Source organism: Pipistrellus kuhlii, unplaced genomic scaffold (assembly GCF_014108245.1).
Source record: "Pipistrellus kuhlii isolate mPipKuh1 unplaced genomic scaffold, mPipKuh1.p scaffold_m20_p_38, whole genome shotgun sequence".
NCBI classification, from domain to species: Eukaryota; Metazoa; Chordata; class Mammalia; order Chiroptera; family Vespertilionidae; genus Pipistrellus; species Pipistrellus kuhlii.
The window spans coordinates 2530850-2553353 of record NW_023425538.1 but is presented as its reverse complement, the minus strand read 5'-3'; the positions used below and the strand labels follow the sequence as shown (position 1 = coordinate 2553353).

General features: G+C 47.8%; 2 protein-coding genes across 2 annotated transcripts; both read left to right on the top strand.

Annotated features, from left to right (window-relative positions):
* The first annotated feature begins 316 nt into the window (after positions 1-316).
* Positions 317-1741, top strand: LOC118702430 (interferon lambda-4). The gene is made up of 5 exons (XM_036408332.2): positions 317-484; positions 883-954; positions 1036-1179; positions 1368-1442; positions 1603-1741. The coding sequence occupies exons 1-5, from the start codon at positions 317-319 to the stop codon at positions 1699-1701; spliced, it is 558 nt and encodes a 185-aa protein (XP_036264225.1). The 3' UTR covers positions 1702-1741.
* Positions 1742-3563: 1822 nt separating this feature from the next.
* On the top strand, positions 3564-5680 carry LOC118702431 (interferon lambda-3-like). Its single transcript, XM_036408333.1, has 6 exons — positions 3564-4053; positions 4153-4334; positions 4664-4741; positions 4986-5129; positions 5232-5312; positions 5400-5680. The coding sequence occupies exons 1-6, from the start codon at positions 4044-4046 to the stop codon at positions 5496-5498; spliced, it is 594 nt and encodes a 197-aa protein (XP_036264226.1). The 5' UTR covers positions 3564-4043; the 3' UTR covers positions 5499-5680.
* Positions 5681-22504: the final 16824 nt, after the last annotated feature.

Genomic DNA, 22504 nt, shown 5'->3' with positions numbered 1-22504 from the left:
ACCATTCCTCAGCCAGGCTCATAAAAGCGGCCATGGAGGTGCAAACACCGCTGTCCAAGGTGGACAACACGCTGTCAGCTGGCAGGGGACAGCGGAAGGCAAGCCCAGCGCCAGCACGGAGGCCCCATTGCAGGTGAGCAGTGAGGGGAGAGGGGCTGAGGGAGGAGGGGGCTCAGGGCCCTCAGCCTCTCTCCCCCTGCGGGTGCTCCTAGCCGGCCCCCTGACACCCTCCCCTGCCAGTGGAGCAGGAGCAGGGGCTGGGCCCGGGCCTTCCCCTCGGCCTGCCCGACGCCCCTGGCTTTGTGCAGGAGCAGAGATGAGACCCCGTGGTGCAGCCGCGGTGACCGTGGGGCTGTGGGTCCTGGTGACCGTGCACGTGGCGGTGGACCCCGCTGTGACTGAACCCAGGCGCTGCTCCCTCTCTCACTACCGCTGGTTGGACCCCAGGGCGCTGGAGGCGGTCAGGGCGCTGAGGGACCACTACGTGAGTGACTCCCACACCCCAGTCCCAGGGACGCTGGTCCTGCGGGGTCGGGATCCTGGTCCCCATCCCCAGGGGCCTGGCATCTTGGCTTCAAGCAGGCGCATGTTGGACCTCAGGGTCTCAGTTCTGACCAGAGGCACCTGAGCTCAGACAGCGCCTAAAGGCACCCCCAGGCGGACCATTCGCTAAGGGCGCCCCCAGGCGGACCCGCTCCTGTCCGGGTGTGCGCTCCGCAGGGGTGCAAGTCACTCCCCTTTGGTCCTCAGCGGGCTCTGTGGCTCCGCGCACAGCACGCGCGTCCATCCTGGACCGGCAGGGGATTCCGGGCAGGGATCCCTAGCTGCCCGCGCCTCAGGCACAGGCGAGGGCACAGCCTCAGCCCCTCATTGTGCCGCCAGGAGGAAGAGACGCGGAGCTGGAGGCCTTGGAACTGCTCCTTCCGCCCGCGGAGGGACCCCCGGCTGCCCGGGGTGAGGCCGCGGGGCGCGGGGCGGTGGGGGCGGGCGGGCCGGGCCCGGTGGCGGCGTCTCTAACTCGCCGGGTCCCCGCAGTCGTGCGCGGGGCTCCGCCTGGTGGCCCGGGGCCTCTCGGACGCCCAGGCCGTGCTGAGCAGCCTGCCCAGCCCCGAGCTGTTTCCCGGCGTCGCCCCCACCCTGGAGCTGCTGGCGTCGGCGCGGAGGGACGTGGAGGCCTGCGTGAGTGTCCCCGCCGCGTGTCTGCGCCCCGCCCGCAGCCGGGCCGCCGCTCTCCTCTGTGCGCGGAGCCCACCGTCCAGGCACAGTCCGCGTCCCGCTGGGGTCCGAGGGCGGGGCTGGGGCACGTGGGCCGGGCCGGTGGGAGACGGTGCCTGGGCTCCTTCGTTTACCTCCTGTGCCCCCTGCAGCTCCAGCTGGTGCGGCCAGGCTCCTCGAGGAAGGGTCCGCGGGCACCCAGGAGGCGTCCGCACCGACGGAGAGCAGTGAGTGCGCGGGGAGGGGCGGTTTGGGCAGGGCGGGGTGTGGTGGGTGGGGTGCGGTGGGTGGGACTGGGTGGGTGGGGTGCGGTGCCCTGGAGCAGCTGGGACCCCGGAGGGGGAAATGGCTACCTCAGCCCCGCTTCGCCTCCTTCCCGGGTGCCAGGACTCGCCTGGGTGCCATGAAGCCACCATCATCTTCAACCTCCTGCGCCTGCTCGCGTGGGACCTGAAGCTGGCGGCCCGCTCCGGGCCTTGCCTCTGAGCGCGGCTGCGGAGGGACCGCGGGCTGCTGGCGCGCTCAGGCCGGGTTGCGCTCCCTGGGGCCCGGGCAGGGCTGCAGCCAGTGGGCGCGGGCGCTCAGGAGGCTCTGCGGCCTTGGCCGCAACTGGATGGCCGCGCAGCGTGCGCCCTGGAGCGCGGGGACAGGACCCGAGAGGACAGCGCGTCCCTGGCAGCAGGGACGGTTCTGCGGAGAGCCTCGCCCTGAGACCCTCCAGGTTTGTGCGGCAGGAGAGACTGGAGAGACTGGAGTCCTGAGTCCACGGGGGCGCGGACCACGCACCGTGGACAAGGCTCTACTTCCCTGGGCACCAGCAGCTCAGAACCAGTGTCCATGCCGTTCCCACGCCCTGTTTGAGCCCTCAGCGTCTCCTGTGAGATTCTGTGAATCTGTGACGCTGCATCTCTCCACTGGGGAGGCCTCTGCCCTAAGGGACTTGGTAGTGAAAGAGCCTGGAGTCCTTAGGTTACTGCAGTATTTTGAATTCTGTTACCTGTGTGTCTTTTGTATTTGAAATCCCTGAGCAATGGGCTACTCTGTCTTTCATCATTAAATATTCTTGCATCTACACTGGCTGTTCCCCTGTGATCACTCTGAGCGGCACTTTTTGGTTAAAAACGCCTAGCCAGGGCCATCAGGTGACTTGTGTTCAACTCTGACCCTGCCACTAGCAGGGTGTGACTGGGCAAGTTACTTCTCTGTGGCCTCAGTTTCCTCATCTGTACAAAGGCCTCATTATCCTTCCTTTGGGGATTAGTCGTGTACATTGAAGCAGCACCTATAAAGCTTCCAGTGGAGGCTTAGGGTGGTCTCAATCAGCGGCCTCTATTAAATAACCACACACAGCTCCTTACACAGACGAGTGCACTTCTTCATTTGTCCAACCTGTGGGCTAGAGGTCTTTGCTGCCAACTGCAGGGCTCTTTGTCAAGGTCACACAGCTAGTGAGGGCAGAGCCAGGTTTGAATCCCAGACCCTTTAACTCCATGCTGCATGCTCTTTATAAAAAATAAATAATATATATATATATATAATCTTTAGCCTTAGTGGGCTTTGCTCAGTGGATAGATTGTCAGTCTGTGGAATGGGGGGTCCTGGATTGATTTTTGTCAAGGGAATTCTCTCCCTCCCCAGGGGGGACTCAATGCAGGAGGCAGCTAATCAATGATTCTCTCTCAATATTGATGTTTTTATCTCTCTCCCTCTCCCTTCCTCTCTGAAATCAATAAAAATATATTGTAAATTAGACATAATTAAAAAGATTGTTTTTTATTGATTTGAGCAAGAGAGAAAAGTAGAGGGAGGGAGGGAGGGAGGGAGGGAGGGAGAGAGAGAGAGAGAAAGAGAGAGAGAGAGAGAGAGAGGGAGAGAAACATCAATGGTTAGAGAATCATAGACCAGCTGCTTTCTGCATGGCCTCTACTGGAGACCAAGCACACAATCTGGGCATGTGCCTGACCAGGGATCCAACCCTGACCTCCTGTTTCATAGGTTGATGCTCAATTGTTGAGCCACACTGCCAAAGCAGGCTACCCTCCCCCCCCCCCCCACCGACCACACCCACACCCACACCCCACACCCCTCCCTGCTCCCTTGCAGAGACTCCTATGACTGGTGCCTCTGATCTGGACATTTGAGATGTTTGTCAGCTCCCCTCCTCCCCCCCTCTTTCTCGGTACCCGGTGGGGAGGGAGGGAAGAGCTGGTCTCCTCTCTTAACTCTGGGCAGCTTTGTCCTGCTGACTCTCTCCCCCACCACCCCTCCCGCCCGCAGCAGCCTGCTCCCTTCATCTCCCCCCTCCCCTACAGCCTCCTTCTCAGAAGTTCCAGGTTCTTGGTGGCCACAGCCCTGGAGGGCCTCCCCCTCTGCCTGCAGGGGTGTCCTGCGGAGAGGCAGCCCCTCCTGTGGGGCTGAGGCTGCCCTTCTGCTGAGACCCGGTTGGGACCTCACCTCCTGTAGGTGAGCCTGAGTGTGTGTCACTTTCTGTTTCGCTCCAGCTGCTCACCTGGCTCCAGGCCCCGCCCTGCACGGGCTTCCCCAGCCTGGGGCCTCCCCTAGTGGCAGGTGTGTTTTCACTTTTCCTACATCAGCTGGGATTGCCCGCCTGTGCAGCCCAAAAGCCGCACCATGGAGCGCAGGGAGCAATTGCATCAGAGCCGACCTGCGAGTTCAGCGACACACACTGAGCAGCGGCTGGGACCTGGAAGAGGAGACCCAGGCCAAAGACACCAAACAGGGCTGAGTGAGCTCCAGGGACAGCCTGTGAGAGGACACTTGGATCCCCGCCTGGGACAGAGACCAGAGACCAGAGACCAGAGACCAGGATGAAGCTGGGTGAGCCTCCATGTCATTGTCCATGACCCTCACTCCCCACACCCCCCACCCTCAGCCCCTGACTCTCTGTCCCCTCTTCTGCCCATCCTTCCCTAACAGCCCTGGCCGGGTGTTGCCCGCTGGTGCTGATGCTGATGAGCACGGTGCTGACCAGCACAGGAGCAGTTCCCATCCCCACGCCCCTCAGGACCCTCCTGGGTGCAAGGGGCTGCCACGTGGCCCAGTTCAAGTCTCTGTCCCCACAAGAAATGAAGGCCTTCAGGAGGGCCAAGCACGCCTTGGTGAGTCCGTGTCCTCCCCGCCCCCCCAGCCCCAATCTCGGCTCCACCACCCCCCGCTGTGGACGAACCCCCACCCTTCCCTCTGTGGGTCACAGGCCCATTTGGCTCCAGGTGGCCCTGCACCCTTCCTTCCCCGGCTGGCCTCCGCCCTTCGCACAGTGGCCTCCCCTGCTCTGGCTGCTGTGGGCTGACTCTTGTTCTGCACTGGAGATGCCTCTCCCTTCTTTGGGACCTTAGCCCCCTGCTCCTGTTGCTAGCCATCCTCCACCCCCTGCAGGGGTCACCCTCCAGCCCTGCAGCTGTGGCTGACCTCTGCCCTTGCTCTCCAGGAAGAGTCCCTCCTGCTGAGGCACCGGAGCTGCAGCTCCCACCCATTCCCCAGGACCTGGGACCTGAGGCAGCTGCAGGTGAGTTGGGAGACTCAAGCCAGCCCTGCCCTCACCTGGCCCCGCTCCCCTGGCTTCTTAGGTGGCCCTGTCACCTCCTCCTCCTCACTGTTCTCTGTGCAGCAGGCCCCTGACCTCTTCTCCTCACCTGCTCACAGTGACCTTCCCTCTCTACTCTCCTCTCCCCTCCCCCTGGTCCTCCCTCTGCCCTCCTCCCCTGTCCTCTCTCACATGCAGCCCTCAGCTGTCTGTCTCCCCTGCTCAGGTGTGGGAGCGCCCTGTGGCCTTGGAGGCTGAGCTGGCCCTGACACGGAGGGTCCTGGGTGCCGTGGCTAACTCGACCCTGGGGGACGTCCTGGACCAGCCCCTTCTCACGCTGCGCCATATCCACTCCAAGCTTCAGGCCTGTGTGAGTGCCCTGGGCTCCCGGGCCATGTTTGTGGGCTCTGACCACCCCTGTGTGCCCCTGTGTCTGAGACCCTGTTCACTCACCACCCTCCTTTGCCCACAGGTCCCAGCTGAGTCCACAGGCCCCAGGCCCCTGGGCCGCCTCCACCAATGGCTGCACCGCCTCCAGGAGGCTGAGAAGAAGGTGAGCGACTGGGGAGGGACCAGTTTCTGGGGACAACGTGGGGCCCAGATGGTGAACAACCACTGAGCTGTCCTTTCCTCTCCACAGGAATCCCGTGGCTGCCTTGAAGCCTCTGTCACATCCAACCTCTTCCGCCTCCTGGCCCGTGACCTGAAATGTGTGGCTGACGGAGACCTGTGTGTGTGACTCTGAGGCCCACCTGCCCCTGTCCCAGCACCTTGGTTTATTTATGCACCCCCACCTTTCTTAATTTATTGCAACCCCACCACTATTTATGCATTTTTGTGTGTGAATTGTCAAACTCGCACCCGATAAAGTATTTATTTTTCTACTTTTTGTAAGAATTGTTCAAATAAATGATAAGAAAAAGATGTGTCCTGTGCTGTGGGATCACGTGTCTGATTGTGCGGATCAGTTTCCTCTCGCCGCCATAACAACGGATCCCAAGCTTAGCATCTGCCAACCACCAAGTTTAGGATCTCACAGTTCCAGGGAGGAGAGTGCAGGGGGCCCAGCCTCTCTCCACCGGGGGTGGCACAGGGCTGCAGTCCAGTGTGGCTGGTGGGACTCTCCTAGGGAGGCCTTGGCAGGACAGGCCCCCCTCCAAGCTCAGCAGAATTCTCCTCCCTCCTGCAGTGGTGGCACTGAGGTTCCCGTGCCGCTGCAGAGAGCGTCCATCCCCAGCTCCTGCCAGCCTCTCGCAGGCCCTGGCACATGGACCTCCATCTCGGAGCCCACAGCCACGGGTCACATGCTTCTGGCGCCTGGCATCCCTCTGCCTATCCTTCCGCCACGTTTCCCTTCTGCCTGCAGCTGGAGAAAGTGCTCTGCTTTTAAGGACTCGGTGTTTAGACGGGGCTCACAGACAATCCAGGACAACCTCTCTCTTTTAACATCTGTAAAGCTCAGTTTCCTCTGCGAGGTCCTTTCTCCTGTCACATAAGAGACTCACAGTTCTAGGCATTTGGCTGTGAGGTTGGGGCCTCTATTTTCCCACCACAGTCCGTGTGTGATTGCTGCGTGTGTGCTTTCTTTGAGGGTATGTGAGTGGAGATGCATTCTGTTGTATGTAAATCACATGAAAATAAATGTGCCTTAATGACAACATTCATCCTTGCACGTGATGAGAAGTCTAGCCAGCAGGTCCATGCAGAGCTGCGTTGTTTAACGTGCTCCACATGCAACGTGCAGCTCAGCACTGAAATGTAGCTGTGAAGGCTGAGCTGTGCTCTACTATAAAATAGACCCTGCAATTGGAATATATTTTATTTTTAAAAAATGTTTAGATGGTGCCTGCCAAGTCTCTCCACTGTAGATTTACTATTTTTCTCTTTATACTAAATATGTGGAGGGACTTTGGGACTATGCAAATACCTGTTACTTCTCAAACTTCAACCATTCAATTTAGTATTGTGATTCTCTCTAGGAGATTCATAGGAATTATTTAGGTCTGAGGTAGTGTGATGCCTGCAACTTACTTTCAAGTGGGAGAGAGAGATAAAGAGAGGCAAAACGTTAACACTGGTGAATCTAGGTGAAGGGGATATGAGTGCTCACATTAACTTTTCTGCAAGAGTGAAAAATTTTGAAATAAAAAATTGGGAGTAAGTCAATAAGTATTTCTTTTCAAACCTTCTACCATGTTCCAAAAGTTACATTATTTTTTGTTTCTTGGAGTATTATCCAGGAATACATTCAATAATTCATTCAACACTTGTTGAGTGTCTATTGTGAGCTAAGCACTGGGTAAGAAAACAATGGTGAGCAAAACACAAAAAAACCTTGTTCTCAGAGGTTCCAGTCAAGATGGTGGCACAGGTAAGTGAGGGACATGCCATCTCCTACAACCACACTAAAATACGTAACAACAATCATTCAGAGTTATCTGAAATCTAGCTGAATAGAAGTCCTAAAACTAGGAAATTAAAGAAGAAGCACATGGAGACCTTGGGGCAGATATGAGGGGCAGAGACTCAGGGCGGAATGGAGGAACGAAGTGGTCTCACACCCAAATGTGGCCGTTTAAAATAGGGAGGGGTATCATAGCTGTGGAGGCTTCCCTAAGGAGGGAGGGGTCTCAATCCCACATTAGGATTCCAGTACTGAAAAGAGAAATCCCTGCAACTTCTGGCTGTAAAAACCATCAAGGATTGTAGCTGAGAGACACAGAGGATGCTGGAACCCAGGCAGTTCCTCTTAAGGGCTGGGAGTGCACAGATTGATTCGGAGTCACTCCCTCTGATCTCCAGCCCTGGGGAAGCAGCTTGACAGGAGCTTGGACAGGTCTGGAATCAGGGCAAGAGCTGGAGGGCTAGCTTTCTCCCAGAGAGAAGTACTGGCAGAGGCCCTCCCCACCACAGAGCCAGCAGGTGGGCACAATATCTAAATCTCCACCAACCTGGCTCACAGTTTTCACCCCACTCTGATGATTCCCTGAGACCCCACCCCTCCCTACTTGCAGGCTCATCCAAGTCATTCCCAGTGGCTTTTCCATACAATTGGCCTCTCTTGCTTCATGCTTTGGATTTTTCTAAAATATCTCAAACAAGCATCAGTTGGCATCACCATGTCTCATACCTCACAATAAGTGGCCCCAGACCCAGCACTAGCCACAGCCCACCTTGGTTCATAGGTTGGTGTCTTCTGGGCACTTCCAAGCCCAACACAAGTGGTGGCCATGTGCAGATTGCTTTGTAGCTAATGCTGGATGGCCCTGGGCAAGGTATAGGCAGTGGCTGACTTTGCACCTCCCTGGAGGCTCCAGAACCAGTGTTCCCGGTGGTCAGTTTCAACCACACTGGATTACAACCCTACCACCTCCACAATAGACACATTCAAGGGGTGGACTCAGTAAGCACCAAAGCCCCACTGAAGCAAGTCTTGCTCTATAGCACATGTGTCAAACACAAGGCCCGCGGGCCAAATCCGTCCCGCCAGGCCTTGCAATGTGGCCCGCACCACGCTGTCATCACTGCACTCTGCTGCGTTTCCATCACAATGACAGTTTATGACTGTTCAGTAAACCATTCGGCCCGCGATTTAGGCTGGATTTTCGATTTTGGCCCCTTCTCTGATTGAGTTCGACACCCCTACTCTATAGGGTTGGCTTCTGCACAGCATCTCTCACTGTAGTCACAGCTGGTTCTCACAGCTAATTGGCCTGGGTGGGGGTCAATCCCTTCCAGTGATGCCAATAGCAATGAAGGCTCAACTACAACAAGACAGTGCACACAGTCCACAGAAGGGCACCCCTGGAACACCTAGCTCAGGTGCCTGGGGAGGCTGAGCCATTGGGCCTATAGTACACCTACTACACAAGGCCGCTCTATCAAGTGTGGGAGACATAGCAGATCTACCTAATACATAGAACAAGCACAGAGAAACAGCCAAAATACAGAGACAAAGAAGCATGTCACAGCCTAGCGAGCATGGTTCAGTGGTTGAGTGTGGACCTGTGAACCAGAGCTTGTGGTCAGATCCAGATTGTGACTCTGTACCCCAGTGTGGGGCATGCAGGAGGCAGTCAATTGATTCTCTTTCATCACTGATGTTCTTGTCTCTCTCTCCCTCTCCATTCCTCTATGAAATCAGAAAAATAAATAAATAAATAAATAAATAAATAAATAAATAAATAATTTTTAAAAATTAAGAAGCATCTCACAAAGAAAGAACAGGAGGAATCTCCAGAAACTTAACTAAATGAAATGGAAGCAAGCAAATAACAGATACAGAATTCAAAACACTGGTTTTAAGGATGCTCAAGAACTTAGAGAATTTCAAAGAACATAGTAAGAACATCAACAACATAAAAAAGGACCAGTCAGAAATGAAGGATAGACTAACTGAAATAAAGAATAATTTACAGGGAATAAACAATACCCCAATCAGAAGAGCAAAAAGAAAAAAGAATCCAAATATATGGAGCTGGTATAAGGAGCTTCTGGGACAACTTCAAGCATCCCAACATTTGTATCATGGGGGCTCCAGAAAGAGAAGAGGGAGCAAGAAATTAAAAACCTATTTGAAGAAATAATGACAGAAAACTTTCTTTACCGGTGAGAGAAATAGAATTATAAGTCCAGGAAGCACAAAGAGTCCCAAAGAAGATGAACTCAAAGAGGCCTACCGGTACACATCATAATTTAAATGCCAAAGGTTAAAGACAAAGAAAGAATCTTAAAGGCAGTAAGAGAAAAACAGTTAGCTATCTACAAGGGAGCACCCATAGGACTTCAACTCACTTCTCAACAGAAACTTTGCAGACCAAAAGAGAGTTGCAAGGAATATTCAAAGTGATGAAAAGCAAGGACCTATAACAAGATTACTCTACCCAGCAAAGCTCTCATTTAGAATTGAAGATCAGATGAAGAGCTTCCCAGATAAGAAAAAGCTAAAGAGTTCATCACCATCAAACCAAAATTACATAAAATGTTGAAGGGTCTTCTTTAAGAAGAAGAAAAAGGGGGGGAAAATCAAGAATAGGAATAATAAAATGGCAATAAATACATATCTATTAACAATTCAATCTAAAAATCAAAATAAGCACAAAAGCAGAACAGAAACAGACTCAATACAGAGAACATTTTTTTACATTTTTTTAATTAAATTATTATCTGTGTACATATTTTAACATTGCCCCCCCTCCCATAGATACCCTCCCTCCCCAGAGTTTTGTGTCCATTGGTTGTACTTATAGGAATGTATACAAGTCCTTCGGTTGATCTATTATCTCCCCCAGATCTTCCTACCCTACCTGCTGTAATTTGACAGTCAGCTTGTTGCTTTTCTGTCTCTATATCTATCTTTTGGTCCATCAGTTTATAATGTTCTTTATTATCCATAAATGAGTGAGGTCATGTGGTGTTTCTCTTTCATTGACTGGCTTATTTCACTCAGCATGATGTTCTCCAATTCCATCCAGGTTGCTGCAAATGATGAGAATTCCTTCTTTTTGTGGCAGCATAGTATTCCATTGTGTAGATGTACCATAGTTTTTTGATCCAATCATCTGCTGACGGGCACCTAAGCTATTCCCAAATTCTGGCTATTGTAGATTGTGCTGCTATGAACATAGGGGTGCATATATCATTTCTAATTGGTGTTTCTAGTTTCTTGGGATATATTCCTAGGAGTGGGATTACTGGGTCAAATGGGAGTTCCATTTTCAGTTTTTTGAGGAAACTCCACACTGTTCTTCACAGTGGTTACACCAGTCTGCATTCCCACCAGCAGTATATGAGGGTTCCTTTTTCTCCTTAACCTCGCCAACACTTGTCGTTTGTTGACTTGTTGATGTTGGCCATTCTGACAGGTGTGAGATGGTACCACATTGTTGTTTTGATTTGCATCTCTCGGATAACTAGTGACTTTGAGCATGTTTTCATGTGCTTTTTGGCCTTCCTTCTGTCTTCTTTTGAAAATATTCTATTTAGGTCCATTGCCCATTTTTTTAATTGGATCCTTTATTTTCCTTTTATTTAGTTGTATAAGCTGTCTGTAGATGTTGGAGATTAAACCTTTATCAGTGGTAACATTTGCAAATATGTTCTCCCACACAGTGGGCTTCCTTGTTGTTTTGTTGATGGGTTTTTTTAACTGTAAAAAAGCTTTTTTTTTTTTAATATATTTTATTGATTTTTCACAGAGAGGAAGAGAGAGGGATGGAGAGTTAGAAACATTGATGACAGAGAATCATTGATCAGCTGCGTCTTGCACACCCCCCACTGGGGATGTGCCTGCAACCAAGGCACATGCCCCTGACCGGAATCGAACCTGGGACCCTTCAGTCCGCAGGCCAACGCTCTATCTACTGAGCCAAACCGGTTTCGGCTAAAAAAGCTTTTTATTTTGATGTAGTCCCATTTGTTTATTTTCTCTTTAGCTTCCATTGCCCTAGGGGCAATATCAGTGAAGAAGTTCTTTTGACATATGTCTGAGATTTTGCTGCCTGTAGATGCTTCTAGTATTTTTATGGTTTCCCGTCTGATGTTTAAAGTCCTGTATCCATTTTGAGTTTATTTTTGTGTATGGTGTAAGTTGGTGATCTAGTTTCATTCTTTTGCATGTATCTGTCCAATTTTCCCAACACCATTTATTGAAGAGACTGTCTTGACTCCATTGTATATTCGTGCCTTTGTCAAATATTAATTGAGCATAGTGATTTGGGTTGATATCTGGGTTCTCGATTCGATTCCATTGATCTATATGTCTGTTCTTGTGCCAGTACCAGCCTGTTTTGAGAACAGTGGCTTTGTAATTCAGCTTGAAGTCTGGTATTGAGATCCCTCCTACTTTACTCTTCTTTCTCAGGTCAATAAAGAGAATGGGAGGGGTTTTGGAGGATGGGTGGAGGGGGGTTATGAGGGGAGAATAGGGGACATCTATAATATTCTTCTGAGAGAGAAATAAACCTGTTTATAGTAGCTGGTCTCTATTCTAACAGTTAACTATCATTCACAACCGATGGGAGAGCAGTCAGGAACACCAACAAATTAGCCAGAGATGATGGGGGGAAGTGATAATGAGGATCATTGTTTATTGAGTGCTATCTACAAGCCTGGCATTAATTTAATTATTTTTGCATACAATAACTTATCTAATCCTCACAACAACACTATGAAATAGATTAATATCAACCCATTTTATTTTAAAAACATTTTTATTGATTTTTTTTGTGTGTGTGTGAGAGAGAGAGAGAGAGAGAGGAAGGGAAAAGGAGAGATAGAAACATCAATGAGAGAGAACATCCATTTGCTGCTTCCTCACACCCCTCACTGGGGATCAAGCCTGTAACCCAGACATATGTTGGGACTAAGAATCAAACCAGTGATTCTTGGTGCATGACTGATGTTCAATCATTGAGCTATAGAGACTAGGCTCAACCCATTGTACAAGTGAAGACACTGAGATACATAGCAGTTGAGTCATTTTGCCAGTCACACGGCTAACAAATGGTGGAGCCAGACTGGGTCATCTGGCACCTGAGCCCATTCTCATACAGCAAATTGCACTGCCTCAAAAACAAGTGGGGAGGGCCCAGGGCAATATGATGGGCTTACCTGGGTGGCCCTGATGATCTGTTCTTCCAGTAGTCCCAGTGTGTTTTCTTCCTACATTGACTGGTACACTTGGTCATGTGACTGGCTTTGGTCAATGGAGTATTAATGCAGAAACTTGATTAATCCTTGTGCATTAGGGCCTGGGCTCTTGAAAATGCTCTCACCACCATAAAAGGAAGCCTAGCCAAGATTACTGAATGACAAAAGACCATCAGGAAAGACATCCACCTATATAAGCATTCCAGCTTCCCCAAGCACCCAGCCAATCCACCAGCTGACTACAGCTCCTGGGTGAGCTTAAGAGAGACCAGGAGAAGAACCACTCAGTCAACATTCAGAATCTTGAGAAATAATAAACCACCATTGTTTTTTATCAACCAAGTTTTGGGGTCATTTGTCATGAATCAGTAAATAACTGAAATAGGAAGACAGAGATATAGGAAGTGACCTGAGGAAACATAAAGAGAAGAGACAGCCCAGCCAGCATAGCTCAGCAGTTGAGTGTTGACCTATGAACCAGGAGGTCACAATTTGATTCCTGGTCAGGGCATATGCTCGGGTTGCAGGCTCGATCCTCAGTATGGGACATGCAGGGGCAGCAATCAATGATTCTCTCTCATTATTGATGTTTCTTTTTTTCTCACCATCTCCTTTCTTCTCTGAAATCAATTATATATATATATATATATATGTGTGTGTGTGTGTGTGTGTGTGTGTGTGTGTGTGTGTGTGTATGTATATATGTATATATATATTTATGTATGTATATGTATATATATATATATATTTTTTTTTTTTTAAAGAGAAGAGACAGATATCAAGCTATATTATAAAGCCACAGTTCTCAAAACTGCCTGGTACTGGCACAGAAACAGACATGTAGACTAATGGAACAGAACGGAACAGAACAGAAAACCCAGAAATAGAGCCAAGCCATTACGCTCAATTAATATTTGACAAGGAGGCAATAGCATACAATGGAGTCAAGAAAGCTTCTTCAATAAATGGTGCTGAGAAAATTGGTCAGATACATTCCAAAAAATGAAACTAGATCACCAACATAAACCATACACAAAAATAAACTTAAAATGGTTAAAGGACTTAAATGTAAGATGGGAAACCATAAAAATCTTAGAAGAGCCAAGACCGGTTTGGCTCAATGGATAGAGCGTCGGCTTGTGGACTGAGAGGTCCCAGGTTTGATTCCGGTCAAGGGCATGTACCTTGGTTGCGGGCATATCCCCAGTAGGGGGTGTGCAAGAGGCAGCTGATCGATGACTCTCTCTCATCGATGTTTCTAACTCTCTATCTCTCTCCCTACCTCTCTGTACAAAATCAATAAAATATATTTTTAAAAAAATTCTTAGAAGACTTCATAAGCTGCAAAATATCAGACATTTGTCGTAGCAATATCTTTACTGATATAGCTCCTAAAGCAATGGAAACTAAGGAGAAAATAAATAAATGGACTACATCAAAATAAAAGGCACACAAAACAACAAGAAAGCCCACTGCATGGGAGAACATATTTACCAATGCTACCTCAGATAAGGGTTTAATTTCCAAAGTTTACAGGAAATTCATATAACTTAACAAAAGGAAGATAAACAATCCAATCAAAAAAATGAGCCAAGGACCTAAATATACACTTCTCGAAAGAGGACATAAAGAAGTTCAAGAAACATAGGAAAACATGGTCAGAGTCACTAACCATTCAAGAGATGCAAATCAAAACAACAATGAGTACATCTCACACCTGTCAGAATGGCTATCATCAACAAATCAATAAATGACCAGTGCTGGAGAGGATGTGGAGAAAAAGAAACCCTTGTGCACTGCTGGTAGAAATGCAGAAAGGTGCAGCCACTGTAAAAAACAGTATGGAATTTCCTCAAAAAGTTAAAAATGGAACTCCCATTTGACCCAGTAATCCTCTTCTAGGCATATATCCCAAGAAAACAGAAACACCAATCAGAAAGGATATATGCACCCTTATGTTCATAGCAGCACAATTTACAATAGCTAAGATTTGCAAACAGCCCAAGTACCTATCAGCAGATGAGTTGATTAAAAAAAAAAAACAAAACAAAAAAAAAAAAAACCTGTGGTATATCTACATAATGGAATACTATACTGCTATAAAAAAGAAGCAATTCTTACCATTTGCAACAGCATGGATGGAACTAGAGAGCATTATGCTAAGTGAAATAAGCCAGTCAGAGAAAAATATATTCCACACATGATCTCACTCATATGTGGAATATAATGATCAACATAAACTGATGTACAAAAATAGATCCAGAGACAAGGTAACACTGAACAGACCGTACAACTTCAGAGAGAAGGAGGGGGGTTGGGGAGAGGAGGGGTTAGAGATCAAACAAAGAACTTGTATTCATGCATATTAGCATAACCAATGGACACAGCCATTGGGGTGGAGGGGCCTTGTCCTGGGGGCTGGGAGTGATGGGGAGGGGGATCAATCGAGGAGAAAGGAGACATATGTAATACTTTAAACAATTATAAAAAGGTAGAGAGAGAAGAGACAATTAAATTCCTTAACCTTTTATTGAAGCCTCTTGTCCCATAGGTCCCAGGGGAAGCTGGGCAGGGAGAAGAAGGAAATTAGACTACCCAAGGAATCAGACAGTCTCTGTCCTTTAGGAGCTGACATTCTCTGTTCTCAGAAGATTCCTCTACCAATCAGATGCATCCAACCTGTGTCCAAAGTGAGCCACTTTTCCAGTGGTGACCATGACCCCACAAAACATGGTGTTCTCCACCCTTCTCCAGGAAAGAAAACACATGAATAAGTGCAGAGCCCCAGTTCGACTTCATGAATTTGAAATGCCAAGATGCTGTAAAGTCACAACTGTCGTTAGCCAATTTTGTGTATTGGCTGCTCCACTGTGCTGTCACCTACAGAAGGAAAATCCAGGCTGACAGATGAGGAACTTCAGAAGGAAGCAGCATTAAAAGCACCGAATCAAGATGAGTGGGGAAACTATTCCGATAAACACATTTTAGATTTTTTTTAAGTGGGCCACGATACCCAAGAGAAATAAAAACATATACCCACACAAAAACTAGTATACACATGGTCATCCCAGCATTATTCATAACAGCCAATGAATGGAAACAATTTCAAAGTCCACTAACTAATGAATGGACAAACAAAATGTGTTACAGCCATACAATAGAATACTATCAGCCATAAAAGGGAATGAAGTGCTGGCACATGCTACAACATGGATGAAGTTTAAAACATTAAACTAAGTGAAAGAAGCCAGACATAAAAGACCACATACATATAATTTAGTTTGCATGAAACATATAGAAGAGTCAAATCCATGGATAGAAAGTAAAGTAATAGTTGCCTTGGGCTGGGTTCAGGGAAGGGGTGTGGAGAAATGAGGAGTGACTGCTAAAGTATATAGGATTTCTTTTGGGGGTGATGAAAATATTATAAAATTGATTGTGGTGGTGGATTCACAACTCTGTGACTATATTAAAATCCATTGAATTATACATTTTAGATGAGTGAGTTATATGGTATGTGAATTATATCTTGATAAAGCTATTACCAAAAAATATATAATACAATGTCAGGTAGGAATAAGACGTATTAAATACATGAGGCAGACTTGAATATGAGGCGGGCTTTCCCACTTAGAAGCTGTTTGACCTTGAGTAGGTTATTTCACTTAGCTAATCCTCAGCTTTTTCATCTATAAAATTGGGATAAAAATAATACCTACTTCATGGAGTGATTGTGAGAATTAAATGAAGCAAATAATAGTAACTCAGAGATATTAGTGCTCAATAAATGTTGGTTTTTGTTGTTTAAAAAAAAAAGTGAGTCACAAGAGGAAATGGCCACAAAAACGGAGAGCAGTCAGCTGGCTGCCTCTGCAATAGAAGCCTCTGGTTCTTTGCGGGAGATTGTGAAGGAGCTTCCTGGAATCTAGTTCTGACCATCAGAGGTTCTAAGCAGGCAATACAGTCCCCCCACTCCCCAAGAGAGGCCCTTGTGGTATGTTTGGGTATTATTCCAGGTTATTAGCTTTCTAATCTTGCTTTCTATTATAATAATCTATTATTGTAGCTTCCCAATGTCTATAACTGGATGTCTCTACTGCTCAAACTAGTTATTGTGGATTCTGTTCCTAACAATTAAGAGCCTGATGGCAGGAAGGGGTTTGTTCAAGAGACAGCAATGAGGCCATGTGGCAGCAAAGGGAGAATGAAGAGGAAATGAAGTTAGAAGGCCTGGAGGGGCCAGATCTTAAAGGGCTGTGTAAGCCATGGCAGGGAGTTTGAATTTTATTGAGTGAACTGGGAGCTATGAGAGGAATTTAAATAGAGAGGAGACATAATCTTTGACTGTATGTGGAAAACGTGCTAAGCAGAAAGCGACCAGGATGGAGGCTGCTATGATCTATCCATTAGAAGGTAATCATAGACAGGGCCAGGATGGGCGTGTGGAGAGAATGAGAAGTGGGTGAATTTGGAAACACTTTGAAAGATAACCAGCAGGTTTTGCTGATGAATTGTTTGTGTGTGTTGTGGTGTGTGTGTGTGTGTGTGTGTGTGTGTGAGAGAGAGAGAGAGAGAGAGAGAGAGAGAGAGAGAGAGAGAGAGAGAGAGAGAGAGAATGATGTTGGTCAAGGATCATATTTACAATGAAGTCTCAAGTGCATCAACAGGAAAAGGAGAACACTACTAACTGAATGGTGTCATCATAAGGAGCCTATATAATCATGGGTATAAAGCACTTACACATTTACATGCCACTGACATTATTTCTTATAGGATGTTTGAGACAACTCATTCAAACCTATCTTCTTTGTCTGGCACCTCCAAAACCCTACATGTCTCTGTGTCCCCTAAGATTCCTCTACTATGCCCCAATTTCTTTAAAATCACCTGCTCTTTACAAGAAAAACAGAGGTGACTAAGGGGAACTTCCTCCCCTCCTACCACTCTAAGGGTTCTAAGGATTTGCCAGTCCACTGGTCTCTTTCCAGAAATTCAGGCTTCCTCCTCTAGCCTCTTTCTGTTTCTCTTTCAAATTCGCTCTCCCATCTGTCATCTCCTGGCCACCACCCACCTGAATTTCCCCAGTCCTGCCAAAACCTGTGGCAAATTCCAAATTCAGGTGGTGTATTTGCTTTACTTAAATAAACTGAAATTGTCCCTCTGGCCAACTCAGTGGTTCATGGCCTTCTAATCACCAGGGGAACTCTAAAGATAACACAGTCTGGGCTGCTATCCCAGAGATGTGATTGGTCTCATTGCATTCTATCAGTGGTTCTCAAATCTTAAGGTGTATCTGAATCAGCTTGAGATCTTGCTAAAACATAGGTTGCTAGACTCCACATACAGAATTTCTGACTCAGAAAATTTATATTCTAACAAGTTCCCAGGTGAAGCTTATACTGCTGGTCCAGGGCCCACTTTGAGAAATGCTGGAGAGGGTGCAGGCTGGGCTGAGGGACAAGCACACACACACACACACACACACACACACACACACACACACACACAGCCCTGTGCTCAAATTTTGTGCACCAGGCCTGTAGTATTAGAAATAAATTATAATAAAAACAATCAAAAAATTCAAACACTTGGAAGCTGAATAGCATGCTATTAAACAATGATTGAGTTACCAAAGAGATCAAAGAAGAAATTAAATACATCCTGGAAATGAATGACAATGAAAACACAACAATCTGGCCGAGACCGGTTTGGCTCAATGGATAGAGCGTCGGCTTGGGGACTGAAGGGACCCGGGTTCGATTCTGGTCAAGGGCATGTACCTTGGTTGCAGGCATATCCCCAGTAGGGGGTGTGCAAGAGGCAGCTGATCGATGACTCTCTCTCATCGATGTTTCTAGCTTTCTATCGCTCTCCCCTCCTCTCTGTACAAAATCAATAAAATATATTTAAAAAAAAAAAAAGAAAAGAAAACACAACAATCTGAAATCTATGACACAATGAAAGTAGTCCTGAGAGGGAAGTTTATAGCTCTACAGGCTTACCTCAAGAAACAAGAAAAAATTGTAGTAAATCATCTAACTCTACAACTTAAAAAATTAGAAAGAGATCAAAAAGAAAAGCTCAGAATGAGCAAAAGGAAGGAAACAATAAAGATCAGAGCAGAAATAAATGACATAGAGACAAAAAAAAAAAAAATACAAAAGATCAATGAAACCAAGACCCTATGCCACCCAACTTGTGGGCCCAACCCAAACTGATGCTACTAGCTTTTCCATACAGCCTGTCTTGGCTCATCTTTCAGACTTCCTGAAATCTCTCAAACAAATGGGGGAGATAAGAGATCAACCAAAGGACTTGTAGGCATGCATATAAGCATAACCAAAGGACAAAAAACTCTGGGGAGGGAGGGCATGTATGGAAGTGGACTGGGGGGGGGGGGGGGCACGCAATGGTAAGATATGTACACATATAATACCTTAATTTTTAAAAATGGGGAAAAAATCTCTCAAACAAATCATATCTGACCTCAGAATGTCCTATACTTCTCACTAAGTGGTCTCAGGCCCAGCACCAGTGGCATCCAGCTATGGTTCACAGCTTGACCTTTACTGGGCACCCGCAAGTTAGCACAAGTAACAGCCAATATGCAGGTTGCTTTATAGCTCATGCCAAGAGCTCTGGCCCAAACACAGGTAACAGCTGACTTAGGCCTGCACCTCCTAGGAGGCCCCAGAGCCAGTGTACCCGTTAGACATCTTCAGACCTCATAGAAGCATGACCCAACCACCTCCACAAGCAACATACTCAAAGGGAAGACTGAGCAGGCACCAGAGCCCCACTGAAGTAAGTCCAGCTCCGTGGGGTGGACCCTTGATCCTCCACATTGGTCACAGCCAGTCCTTTCTGACAATTGATCTGGGGGTAAATCCCTCACATTGACATGCCAAGAGCACTCAAGGTTCAACTTCATCAGGAGGGTGTATACAGCTCACACAGTGGGGGAGAGAAGGGGCACACCAGTGGAGTGACCAGCTCAGAAGAATGGAGAGGCTGTGCCATTGTACCCTGCAAGGCACTACTACTTTAGGCCACTCTACCAAGCCTGGGAGACATAGCAGATCTACTTTATACAAAGAAACAAAACACAGGGAGGCTGCCAAAATAAGGCAACAAAGGAACATGTTGCAGATAAAAGAATAGAACAAAACCGCAGGGGGAAAATAAAACTAAAAAATATGAAGACAAGCAGTCTACTAGATACAGAGTTCAAAACACTGATTATAAAGATGATCAATGGCCGAAACCAGTTTGGCTCAGTGAGCGTTGGCCTGCAGACTGAAAGGTCCCGGGTTCGATTCTGGTCAAGGGCATGTACCTTGGTTGCAGGCACATCCCCAGTAGGGGGTGTGCAAGAGGCAGCTGATCAGTGTTTCTAACTCTCTATCCCTCTCTTTTCCTCTCTGTAAAAAATCAATTAAAAATATATATTTTTTTAAAAGATGATCAATGAACTTAGGGGAAGAGTAGATGAACTTAGAGTAGATGAACTTCAACAGCATAAAAAAAAAAGGACATGAAAGTCATAAAATAGAACCAATCAGAAATGAAGGATACACTAATTGAATGAAGAATAGTTTACAGGTAATCAACAGTAAAGCAGATGAAGTCAAGAATTAAAACTGGCCCTAGCTGGCTTGGCTCAGTGGATGGAGCTTTGGCCTGCAGACTGAGAGGTCCCAGGTTCAATTCCGGCCAAGGGCACATGCCTGGGTTCCAGGCTTGATCCCCAGGGGGGACATGCAGGAGGCAGCCGATCAATGGTTCTCTCTCATTATTGATATTTCTATCTCTTCTTCTCCCTTCCTCTCTGAAATTAATAAAAAGAAGTATATTTTTTAAAAGAATCAAAACCATGATTTGGACTACAAGAAACAGAAAAAGCACATTAGAACAGTAGAAAGAAAAAAAGAATCCAAGAAAATTAGGATAGGTACAGGAAAGTCTTGGCTTGAACCAAGATGGCAGCATAAGTAAACGCCATTACTTGCCACCTCCCACAACCACATCAAAATTATAACTAAAATACAGAACAACCATCATTCAGGACCACCTGAAAGCTGACTGAACGGGAGTCCTACAACTAGAGAAGTAAAGAATAAAGCACATTGAGACTGGTAAGAGGGAAAGAAGTGTGGAACGGGCTGGCCCAGCACCCTCATGGGCCATTTCTTTTTTTTCTTTTTTTTAATCCAGAGGGAAATCATCCCTGAGAGCAAGGGGTCCCAGGCTCCACACTAGACCTGCACCCAGGGTTCCAGAGCTGCGAAGAGAAGTCTCTGTAACTTCAGGATATAAAAACCAGTGGGGACTGTGGCTGAGTGACACAGGGGCTGCTGAAGATCCAGGTGTTCCTCTTAAAAGGCCAGACATGAACTTAACTTGGACTCACTTACTCTGAGCTCCAGCACCAGGAAGCATTGAGGGATCCAGAAATACATGGGGTGGAACTGGATTTCTGGCATTGGAGCTGGAACTTGGGGGTGGCTTTCTACCAGACAGAAGTGCTCTCAGGGGTCATAGTTCCTATGCTGGGACCTCCCCAGATTCAGGGCTAACTGGCAAACATATCTGAGTCCCCATCAACCTGAAGCATACTGTTTGCTTCACCTTGGTGATTCCTGAGACCTTGACCCCTCCAATTTGCAGCCCCATCCAAGTTGTTTTCAACAGCTTTTCCATATGAATAGCCTCTCCTGGCTCAGGCTTCAGACTTTGCTAAAATCTCTCAAACAAACTGCAGCTGGTGTCAGCATGTCCCAAAGACTGGCACCAGCAACAGCATGCCTTGCTTCACAGCTGGGCCTCACCTGGACACTTCCAAACTTGATACAAAGAGGAGGATGTTGCAGATCTCTTTGTAGCTCCTGCCAGGTGGCCCCAGTCAGTGGATGACTCTGTGGAGACCCAAGAGCCAGTGCACTTGATGTATAGCTTCAGACCATACCAGATTACAACTCTACATATCCACAAGCAACACACTCAAGGGGAAGACGCAGTGAGCAACATAGTCCCACTGAAGAGCTGCTATGTCTCTGTTCCATATGGGTATTTCCTGCACAGCAGCTCTTCCACTATATACCAATAGTGAACTGGGATCAGGCCTAAACAGGCAGTCAGACATTCCTCGAGTGGTCCCAGATTGGAGAGAGTACAGACTGGGTTGAGGGACCTCCCCACCCCCATGCATAAATTTCATGTACCAGGCATCTAGTGAACAATAAAATGGCAACAAATACATAGCTATCAGCTATTGAATCTAAAAAGCAAATTAAATGAACAATCAGAACAGAAACAGGCTCAAAGATACAGAGAACATTTTTTTTAATTTTAAATCAATCTTTATTGTTCATATTATTACAAAGGTTCCTATTTCTTCCCCCCTCCACCAGGTTCCCACCCCACCCTCCACCCCCTCCCCATCCCCCATTGTCCTCATCCATAGGTGCACAGTTTATGTTCAGTCTCTTCCTCCCTCCCTTTCCCCGATAGTAAATCCCTTTTCAGATAGTAAATCAGTTACTTAGCATTTTCTCATTTCAATAATACCTCCACATGCCCAATGATATAGTTCACACAAAAGACATTTCTAAATAGGTCAACCAGCCTCATCCAGGCCCCACCCAAGGCACTCACAGATCAACACCCCAGCCCTATACTAACTCAACACATCCAGGTCTAAGCCTTCATCACTTGATTCAGCAGACCCTCAAGTTCCAGCAAAAGTTTCCAGCCATGTCTGAGAGGCAGCCGTGGGGCAGGGGCAGGCGAGGAGCGAGCTGTTCCGGGCCTGGTTGCTTCGGGCCTGGCCTCTGTTGCTCTGGTTCGTTCCACAACCAGCTGCTCCGATTCTGGTCACTGCCGCTCCCGACCTAGTTGCTCTGGACTTGGCTGCTGCTGCTCCAGGCCTGGCCGCTCCCAGCCTGGCAGCTGCTGCTCCGGGCCTGGCCGCACCAGACCCGGCTGCTCCGGGCCTGGCTGCTCCCAGCCTGGCAGCTGCTGCTCCAGGCCTGGCCGCACCCGACCCGGCTGCTCTGGGCCCAGCTGCTCCGGGCTTGGCTACTGCTGTTCTGGGCC

Bases quoted from the DNA above. Each gene is read 5' to 3' on its own strand.
- LOC118702430 (XM_036408332.2), top strand. From the start codon at position 317: ATGAGACCCCGTGGTGCAGCCGCGGTGACCGTGGGGCTGTGGGTCCTG. The intron at 485-882 runs GTGAGTGACTCC...TTGTGCCGCCAG, and splicing joins GGGCGCTGAGGGACCACTAC to GAGGAAGAGACGCGGAGCTG. The intron at 1,180-1,367 runs GTGAGTGTCCCC...TGCCCCCTGCAG, and splicing joins GGAGGGACGTGGAGGCCTGC to CTCCAGCTGGTGCGGCCAGG.
- LOC118702431 (XM_036408333.1), top strand. The intron at 4,742-4,985 runs GTGAGTTGGGAG...TCCCCTGCTCAG, and splicing joins GGGACCTGAGGCAGCTGCAG to GTGTGGGAGCGCCCTGTGGC. The intron at 5,313-5,399 runs GTGAGCGACTGG...TCCTCTCCACAG, and splicing joins TCCAGGAGGCTGAGAAGAAG to GAATCCCGTGGCTGCCTTGA.